The following is a 9952-nucleotide window of genomic DNA, read 5'->3' as shown; positions in this document are numbered from 1 at the left end:
ATTACAGAGACAATGTGTCAACATGCAGCCAGGCATCCGACCTGATTCCTGGGTACATTTTTAGGGGAACCGGCAACTCTGGACCCTGACTATATAGCCACAATCTGACAACACTTTCTCCGCAACCCTCCCCCACCCTCCCCCTGAAACTCATACCACAGCAATCCCTGCTTGCTGGCATCCCTGGACAGGTAAACACACAAACATTCTTTGTCGCATAATTACAGGTAATGCTTTTACAACAGTTGGGTCCAAGAGCTGACACGCCTGAACCCCAAAACATGGATCAGAGGTAACCAAATGGGCTTAACCTGTATTAGTGAGCCTGACTACCTCTTCACCGTCACATAATAATCAGACTTTGCACTCGATAAAAGAAGACCTTCAACAAAATGTATTTGCGTCAATATTTTAATTGATAAAAAAATCAGTACAAAACGTAATGTTTCATTTAGTGCATGCATCTTGCAGTTGTAACCTCTTGGTAAGATGACATGAAACACAATCTTTTACATATTCTTTTCACCTTGTCAAATAAAAAATACAACTGAGACTTTTTAATCAAACTTGCATGGACTCAAAAGTGTAAGGCTTATTTCAATGGATTATGTACAAGTATGGTTACCAGTCTACAACTATAATAAAAAGTAATCATAGAAAAGTACATTGATTATTATAACTTCATAGGCACCCAGATATAGAAAAACATGTTGATGTGAAACGAACAACATGAAAAATAAGACATTTATGCTATAGATATTAATCATGGAAATAACTCCGGGATAGAGGTATAAATGAGATCTGCCATCATTTCTTCCCCTTAGAGGTGAAATATTCAGAACATATTCCCAGGTCTTCTTAAATTGTCAGCATGGCCTCAGTCGAACACACATTTATGACACCTGTCTTGCCATCAGGAATGGAAAACAAACATAGAACCCATAATTCATAAATCCTATACTACCCCAGCAGCATTCTGTCACTGTTTGTACTGTCAGTACTTCAGGGAGCTGTACCAGGGAAAGGAAATGGCGATTTTGAAAAGAAATCAACCCTGGTATTCAATGTGAAAAAAGTAAAAATGCAGTGCAGATGGAATTACGTTTGAAAGCTCTAAACCGTTGTTGATACATTTTAATCAGTGGTGTAACTACCGCACAAGATGCCCGGAATGGGGGTGCGGGGGGGCGGGTTCCCGAGGGGAGTCTGGACTATCCCTCCCAACTTCTAAGCAGTGGCGGAGTGGCATCCCACGTGATCGCGGGGACCCAGAAATGGTTCAAATGAACCCAGATGCAGTTCCTGGGAGGAAAGGAGACAGAGCTGGTGCATTCTCTCACTTCTAATACTAAACTGCATCGGTTTAACCATTTCCGAGTCCCTGAGATCACGTGGAATGCCCTCTGCTACTGCTTACGAGTCAGACGGGTCCACTGAATTACGTGCCCAGCGGCCCTTTACTTGTAGTTACGCTACTGCTTTTAATGGACAACAGTGAGAGTACTCCGAATGTTTAATATGAGCACATTGGTTCGTTATAATCTATCCCTACCTACAAAATAACGTAATGTATATACCAACCAAACTAAAAGGAATGAGAGTTCATTTGATGCAGTCATGTCAAAGCAGTTTGGGTGAAGTCATTAGCAGTATTAAGTATAAAAATAATGCATTATGGCCCAGTTAAATCTGAATATTCCGTACGATTACATTGCTGCTTTCACAGTATATCACAGAGATGCCATATTGAACTGCAGATACAGTACTATTAATGTCTTGGTAATTTGACACATCACAATGTAAGCTCTGTCCCACCTTTAACAAATATACAAGAAATCCAAGCAGTTATTCAACCAACAAGTATAACAGTGACTTTTGCTTTAGTTTTCTGTTGGTTGAAGTAAAGAGTAGTCAAGACCTCTTTACCCTTTTTATTTTAAAAGGTCATACAAATTATTTGTATTGTATTGTGATTTATTTTACAGAGAATATAACTCGTCATTGCATGCAGAGCTCAGGTGAAGTTCATATGCTGCTACCTGACCAATTCCAAGTATGAACTTCTGTTGGTTTTCTACAGACAGAATCTGCCACTGACTATAAACAATTCTCTCAACAGGTTTGTAGCTTTTCAGTGTTTCTAATAAACTGTTTTCTTTTTCTTTTATTTATGGATCCTATTTATATTTCAATTGTTAACTCAAATGTGTCTATTGTACAGCTTGAACGGGGGAGCATACATCATTTTTATCCAAGAGCCAATATTTATCAGTAGCAAAGTTACAATTCTCATCTTCAGACAATATAATCGTATTACTTAATTATTCTGTAATTATCTCCATCTTTTACATCCAAGGGTCCCATCCTTGCCACACTCGGCCAAGAATATTGGGATCTGTGGCCTGATCTATAAGACACTGCACTTGAGTCTCTTCAGAAAGGCCATCCTCAGGCTCTCTCGCTCTTATATTATGGGCTCTGGTTCCTTGAGCAACAGACAGGAATTCCTTGTATGCAGCATTTTTTTCATGTCCAAGGCGTAGTTCATCACTAAAACACAGAAAAGGAGAATAAGAACTTCCTATCAGTTTGTCTTTGATCCGTGAATCCAACACTTTCCATTATACGAGAGTAGGGGGCGGGAGGGGAGGGGAAGTACACAGTCACTGGATTTAAATGCGATCATGGAAATACAAAACAGTGTAAACAAAAAAGCAAATGTCATATCTGTGACTCTCCAACGGCAGTGAATAGGACAGCCTCAATCAGGTCCTCAGGGCTGCAACAGACTGTAGGTCACTGTTTATGTTGTTATATTTATTTATTGATGTAGGCATGTCCCCTCTCACCTAGTGGGCCGGGGAGGGGGACAGCTGCGGGGAATCGGAGCGTGCTGGCATTTTGGATTATCGCGCATGCGCAATAGAAGCCGATGTGCATGCACAGTTATAAAGTTAGTGCGGCGGCCATTACAGGGGCTTCACAAGGGACTACACGTCCCGGGATCATTTAGGGCCGCACTACCACGTGGGGAAGCACAGCCAATAGGGCTGAGGGATCCATGCAGAGGACATGCAGTAGGTTTAGCGCAAACCAGGGACCACGCCAGTCGGAGAGAGGCAGCTGAAGGAGCAGGTAGTGTCCGGGTGCCAGTGGCTCCCGAACTAGGCCCCGCAGAGTTGCCCCGCAGGCCCTGAGCCATCTTAGGTTGTAGTGCTTCAGGGAAGGCCCATAGATAGGGACATTTCCCCAATACCACCAGCAGTATTATCACACCGTTGACATAACCAGACCACAGGCACATTATTAGAGACTTTAAGGGACACCCTCCAGCTGGAGCTCACACTCAAGAGGCAGACGCCGTCCAGACAGGAGAGAGGTCTGGCCTAAAACCAGGAAGGTACTCAACGTGCACCAACGGCCACACGGGGTAGCGCTGCTCCACACACTCGGGTGGGCATGGCTCTGTGGACACCGAGGTGGTTAGGTGCCCAGGAGAGCCTCAGTCCTTTGGGGGTTCCACAGGGGTGGTGTTTTGGTGTGGGTACCGCATTGTGAGGGCCTTACATGATATTGTGTTATCCGGTGTGGGTATAGTTATATCATAGTACTGTGTGTTCAGTAAATATTCCTTTTACATAACCTGTGTGTGTATTATTTCACTACAATAGGTTCTTATGAGTGGTTATCCCGCTACGCTGCGATCCCTCCCAGGTGGAGGCGCTGTAACCAGAGGAACGAGACCACCCCACACTCCCAGTGGTGGAGGATTAGGCCTCCTGTACGCTTAACTGGTACTCAGCATGGGTGGTTCCCTTAGACACAGGGAAGGGGGATACATTTATAAAATGTTTTACCAGGAGGTAATACATTGAGAGTTACCTCTCGTTTTTAAGTATGTCCTGGGCAGAGAGTTATGATGACAAATACATGATTACAAATACATAGTTACATAAGTGAACAGGGTATACATTATATACAAGACGTTGCATGTACAGTTACAGATAATATATATTATAGGCGTATGTAACAGTTGCAGACCAGATTAAAATGTGCTTCACCTTTCTGTTTTTTTTCTTTCTGGGCCATTGTCCTATCACTCCTGTGTTTGGTGACTAACTCTCTCTTCAGTTTGTTCTGATGTTTCATGCTGTGTATTTTCTTTGCATTTTATGCATTGTTTATATATTGTCAATTGCTAGTGTTATGTATTATCAGTAAAATTCATGACTTAGTTCTCAAGAGAGTGAGTGTTGGAACTTTTGTTGCTTTGTGTATTATTATCCCTTAGGGTCCTGGGGTCCCTATTGTTCCCGTCGCACCACCACCATCAGAATTATTTCCATAGTGACTCATATTTTCTTATTTTGTGCTGTCTACACAATATACTTATTTTTAAAGACTAATTTATAATTAATTAACTTTATAACCAAAAAAAAAAAGTTTCAACCAAAAATTCAAATAAATTGAATTTATTTTCATTGCTTCATTCATGTATAATAGAATTGCATAAAGTGCAAAGGAGGGAATTTTATTTTTTTAAACACGCTTTTCAGGTTGTTTGACGTGGCTATTCCATAACTTCCAGGTCTATATCTACTTCATTCTAAAAACACACACACAAAATTTAATTTCCCATCAGATACCATCCCAGGACATACTTGAAAACGAGAGGTAACTCTCAATGTATTACTTCCTGGTAAAATATTTTATAAATAAATAAATACCGTCAGTGTCCCATTGGCTCATGATGCAATGTTAGGAACTATTTATTGAACCTCAGTTGTAAGTACTGGAGTCACTTTCAGAGTGTGCAAACTCTCTCATTATACTAATAATGTAAAAGACCATTCCCTTTTAGTAATGATACAACATTGGTGTAAGTTTCTAACATTGTTGGGCAACTAGATTTCGAAGTGAACTACAGTAGCCATTTCTAAAAGTACTTGGCAACTAGATAACAATGAGGCCACTGGTGCAGTTGTCATATACACCAATGGAAATGGGTCCTTCTACCAGTTAAAATCAAAATTAGCATCTTTAGTCCAGATCATACCATAATTAGCATATCTAACATTTTATATTATGACTTTTAATGCTTATTTAAAAAGGGGCTGGGAAGACCAATGTTTAACCCCTTAATGACCACGTCTCGTTGGATGGTAGGTTTAGCATTTCTGCTTTATAACCCATCTATAATATGGATATGATGTATGAAATGACTCCTAATTTATATGCATTCAGAAATGATGTACACAATAATATGGTTAACATGTGATTTACATGTCCAAGTGTATAAAATAGTATGGAAGCCATAATAATTTCTCACTTACCAAGTAATTACTGCTGGATTGGCACCAGCTAACTTTCTTCTTGCATAATTCACCTTCTGCACAGGATACCAGTTCACTGAAGCAGTATTTACTTCTTTGCTCCATGTTCCTTTTTTCTTCAACTGCTTCAACTCTAGATTCTGAATTGTGGGTAAACATTTAGTAAACTATGAGGTACAGTGCTAGAATTCTAATGTACAAAAGGTGATTACTAAGAAGGTAGATTTCTCGCTCTAGTTCTCTATGACACAGGCAATATATGCAATGCATTACAAGGTACTATTTTAGGCATATACAAACTATTTACTCAGGACATAACAATTTTGTTACCGCACACCTCCAATTCCTTGCTCAGAACTGCCATAGAGTCCCACAAAGATTACATATGGAGAGAATTTAGATACCCTGCGCATGAGATGAGGGTGCGACTCCCTCTTAGTCTCTGGCTGAAGAGTTTATGGGACAAAAAGTCTCCATTAGAGTGAGAGGGTGCAATACAATCAGTGGCATAGCCAGGATACGGCCTAGTCAGAAAAAGCCTGACCATAAAAATCATCCGACCCTCACTGCTTCTGCCACTAAATAGCAGTTGCAGGGCCTAAATGAATGAGGAGGCACCACTTTCCTTGGCATGGTGGCGACTGGCAAACATTATCTGCTAATCAAAAAAAATCAGACAGTGTCACACCCCGAAATGTGTGACTGAGGCAGTGAAGACCACAACAGCGGGATGTCAACCTGTGATCCTCAAATTGCCCCACTGGCATTGCTAGACAGCAAGTCCTGGCGCTGGCCAGGACTTCAATTTGTTCATAGTAGTAGTTTCAATAGACCTATTATTCACAGAGCAACTTGTTATTCGCTGTTACAGGACTGCACTGACTTGCTCCAATGATCACAGCATTGCATGTGTGGAGACTCCTGAAGAAACCTCGGATGAGGAGAAACGCGTAGAGTGTTTGCCAGAGACGGAAATCTCAGTCAGATCAAAGAGGGAGGTTCCATAGACGTACAGCTACCAGTCCCAAGATACCGCGAGAGCCCCCTGCACGAGTTACCAACCAGGAAGTGCAGGAGAGGGAAGACGCGATTGTTTGGTGTATAGAGCGGAGAGACGGCTCAGGGACCTCCATTATGGGTGCAGACCTCATGATCGCATGATCTAACCGCTATCTTTATATGAAAAACCATGTGAGTGTATTTCTTATCATTCTACTGCATATAAACTTGTTTGGGTGTAGTCTACACTATGCCTGTTCTTTTTTAATCTTATGCAAGCGATGATGACACCATAAGACTCATGCAGAGGCAGTTTCATTTGGGAGTTCATCACCACCTAAAGATACCTTTACATACAACTTAACACAGGTTACTCTGTGAGTATATAAATAATTGGATGTTTATGGTCTGGATCTTTCTACATTAGCATCAGACATATTGCACTATGTTGGATATGTTTTTTATTTTTCATGGTCTTTGCGCTCCCTGATCACCTTGGACTTCGACTTCTTCTGGATTAAAGAAAGTAATCCTATCTTGGGTTGAGCTGCATTCCAACCGATTTGTTTGTATCCACTTCATTTATTTATTCACATATTCACTGTGTATTCAGTTAGACTTGATTCAGAGTCACTTCACATTTGTGTTTCCCTAATTAATGTGTTTAGATATAAGCGCTAATAGATAACACTCCCCTTCCTTTCCATGTGTGGAGAGGTGGCACCACACTATATCATGGCTATTGGGACTACAAATAGTCAAAGTGCAGGCTTACACACCCGACACTGATTAACTGGAATGTGGAACAGAAAAACGTCCAAACAGAAAGTTCGATGTAGTAAAAGTTTGAGGGGGAAAATAAAAATACAGTAAGTCAATAAGCAAAATAGTAAAATAATTATCTTTCTGAATGAGTAGGCGTGAATGTTAAGTATAGAATTAATAGCAAGGAGTAACATCACCTTCTTCACAAACAGCAAAGCAACTGGGATCTTGCCCCATATCTACATAAAATAACTTGCCCAAAGCCAGCGTAATGGGGAAGTCAGGGGTGTGAAATACGTGGGAAGTCCAATTTTGGACATTTTTCTGTTTTTAACATGTCTATGATTGGATGAAAAAAATATATATGAATTGGGTTTATTCAGTTGGGTTCCCATGTCTCCTTTTTGTGAATTGTCTGCAGTGCTCTGCATTTTCCACTTCTTTGTCTACCTATTCACCTGGAAGCACCAGGTCAGAGACGGATCGACATTCACAGAATCCAGCTGCACCAATGCAAGTCTCATTGTCTAAATTTATTGAAAGCCTTTTTCTCTGTTGCCTCCCCATCCACTCCGTTAGTTATTTCTATGTAGTTAAAAATCGCATATTCTTTGGTCAGACGGATCTTTATGTGTAGTGAGTTTTTGCCAAAATGTTTGGATCACAGGGCAACTCCATAGACAGTGCAACAAATCCGCCTCCGGTGCTGCACACTTGGTACAGTTGCTATTTGAAGCTAGTTTAGCCCTCAGTCTAAATTTGGGGGTGGTATATGTCATGTGTAATATATTGTAGTGCTTCTCTTGGTATGTAGATGAGGGGAGAAGTTCAAGTGATCCCTCAAATTGCAACATGATATTTTCCATATTTAAATCTGGGAAATCTGTCATCCATGCTCTTATTTCTTTCTTGCTAGTGGGAAAATCTGTATGATACCAACTGTAAACGGGAATAATTAGCAAACACTCCTAATTATAATAATAATAATTTTAAAAAAATAACAAAAAAAAACAAAGTGAAGGCATGTTACCTTCCAATCTAAAGATGGTTCTTTTACAAACACATCCATAGTGTTGATGAGGAGGCCAGGATCTGTGCGATAGGCCCGTAAAGCATGCACCATCACACTGTCAAACAAGCCAGACTCCTTCATGGGCAACATCAGATTAACTATCTGGCGAGTTAGGCGGAAAGGCATCAGTTCCGGATAAGGCAAAAACTAAAAAACAAAATAAAAACAGAACAATAAGTTCTGATTATACAGTAGGTATGGAAAGCTCTACCAACATGCATCACAATTTCCCAGATTTTTCTATTGCATACGACTCCTAGACACACACAGCATGATAACAGGACCACTTTTGCCAGGTTTTTTATTTGTACAAGGTATGAAGATTTGAACTTAATTGTGCAGTATTACATAGAAATAGACTAATGACAAATATATATATATATATAAAGTGTTCGACAAATAGGCATAACCACATGCCCGTGGCGAGTGGATTTAGGCCGCTGGCGAGCCGTGCTGCAGCTCTATGAATTCCCCTGCTCCTGGCAATTTTTTTTATTTTAAATAAATAAATAATCCCACTCCCTGATTGGGTTGACGCGGGGAAGAGGGCCAGCAGGCAGCTCTGGGTTAGCCCCTTCCCCCGATCTCCTCCCCCCCGATCTCCTCCCTCTCCTGCCCCCCGATCTCCTCCCCCCCTGCCCCCGATCCCCGCTTGCTGCCCGGGGCGGGAGGTAGGCTGGGGGGGTCCTCGTTTGCTGCCCGGGGCAGGAGGTAGGCAGCGGCGGTGTCCACCTCTGAAGGGGGAGTGGCGTCCGCTTGGGGGGGGGGTGAGGTGTGCTGTGGTGGCATCCGCTTGGGATGCGGCGGCTGCTTCAAGGGGGGGGGGGGGTTTGCAGCGGCGGCGTCCGCTTCGGGGGTAGAGGGTGTTGCGGCGGCGGCCGCCTCTGGGGGGGGGGGTGGCCCCCCCTGCCTTGCAGAGGCCCTCCTGCCGTGCGGAGGCCCCCGCTGCCATGTGTGACCCCCCCTGCCTTGCAGAGGCCCTCCTGCCATGTGTCGCCCTCGCCCGTGTCGCCCTCACCCTTTCCCTGTCGCCCTCACCCTTTCCCTGTCGCCTCACCCTCTCCCTTTGTCACCCTTTCCCTATCGCCCTCACCCCCTCTCTGTCGCCCTCACCCCTCTGTCTCTGTCACCCTCACCCTCTCTCTGTCTCTGTCGCCCTCTCTCTGTCGTCCTCATCCTCTCTCTGTCTCTCTGTCTCCCTCACCCTCTCTCTGTCGCCCTCTCTCTGTCTGTCTCTCTGTCTGTGTGTGTGTCTCTCTCTCTGTGTCTCTCACCCACACTCTCTCTCTCTCTCACCCACACTCTCTCTCTCTCTCACCCACACTCTCTCTCTCTCTCACCCACACTCTCTCTCTCTCTCACCCACACTCTCTCTCTCTCTCTCTCTCACCCACACTCTCTCTCACCCACACTCTCTCTCTCTCTCACCCACACTCTCTCTCTCTCTCACACCCACACTCTCTCTCTCTCTCTCTCACCCACACACTCTCTCTCACCCCGCACTCTCTCTCTCTCTCACCCACACACTCTCTTTCTCTCACCCACACACTCTCTTTCTCTCACCCACACACACTCTCTCTCTCTCACCCACACACTCTCTCTCTCTCACCCACACACTCTCTCTCTCTCACCCACACACTCTCTCTCTCTCACCCACACACTCTCTCTCTCTCACCCACACACTCTCTCTCTCTCACCCACACACACTCTCTCTCTCACCCACACACTCTCTCTCTCTCACCCACACTCTCTCTCTCTCTCACCCACACTCTCTCTCTCTCTA

At 43.3% G+C, this 9952-nt stretch overlaps 1 protein-coding gene across 1 annotated transcript; it reads right to left on the bottom strand.

Moving 5' to 3' along the window:
* Positions 1 to 393: 393 nt before the first annotated feature.
* LOC142483359 (DNA-dependent protein kinase catalytic subunit-like) lies at positions 394 to 8333 on the bottom strand. Its single transcript, XM_075583444.1, has 3 exons — positions 8128 to 8333; positions 5334 to 5473; positions 394 to 2550 (listed from the first exon to the last, which is right to left on the bottom strand). The coding sequence occupies exons 1-3, from the start codon at positions 8293 to 8295 to the stop codon at positions 2346 to 2348; spliced, it is 513 nt and encodes a 170-aa protein (XP_075439559.1). The 5' UTR covers positions 8296 to 8333; the 3' UTR covers positions 394 to 2345.
* Positions 8334 to 9952: the final 1619 nt, after the last annotated feature.

The sequence above is a fragment of the Ascaphus truei genome, unplaced genomic scaffold, assembly GCF_040206685.1.
Source record: "Ascaphus truei isolate aAscTru1 unplaced genomic scaffold, aAscTru1.hap1 HAP1_SCAFFOLD_323, whole genome shotgun sequence".
Taxonomy (NCBI): Eukaryota; Metazoa; Chordata; class Amphibia; order Anura; family Ascaphidae; genus Ascaphus; species Ascaphus truei.
This window is presented reverse-complemented; position numbering and strand designations above follow the sequence as displayed.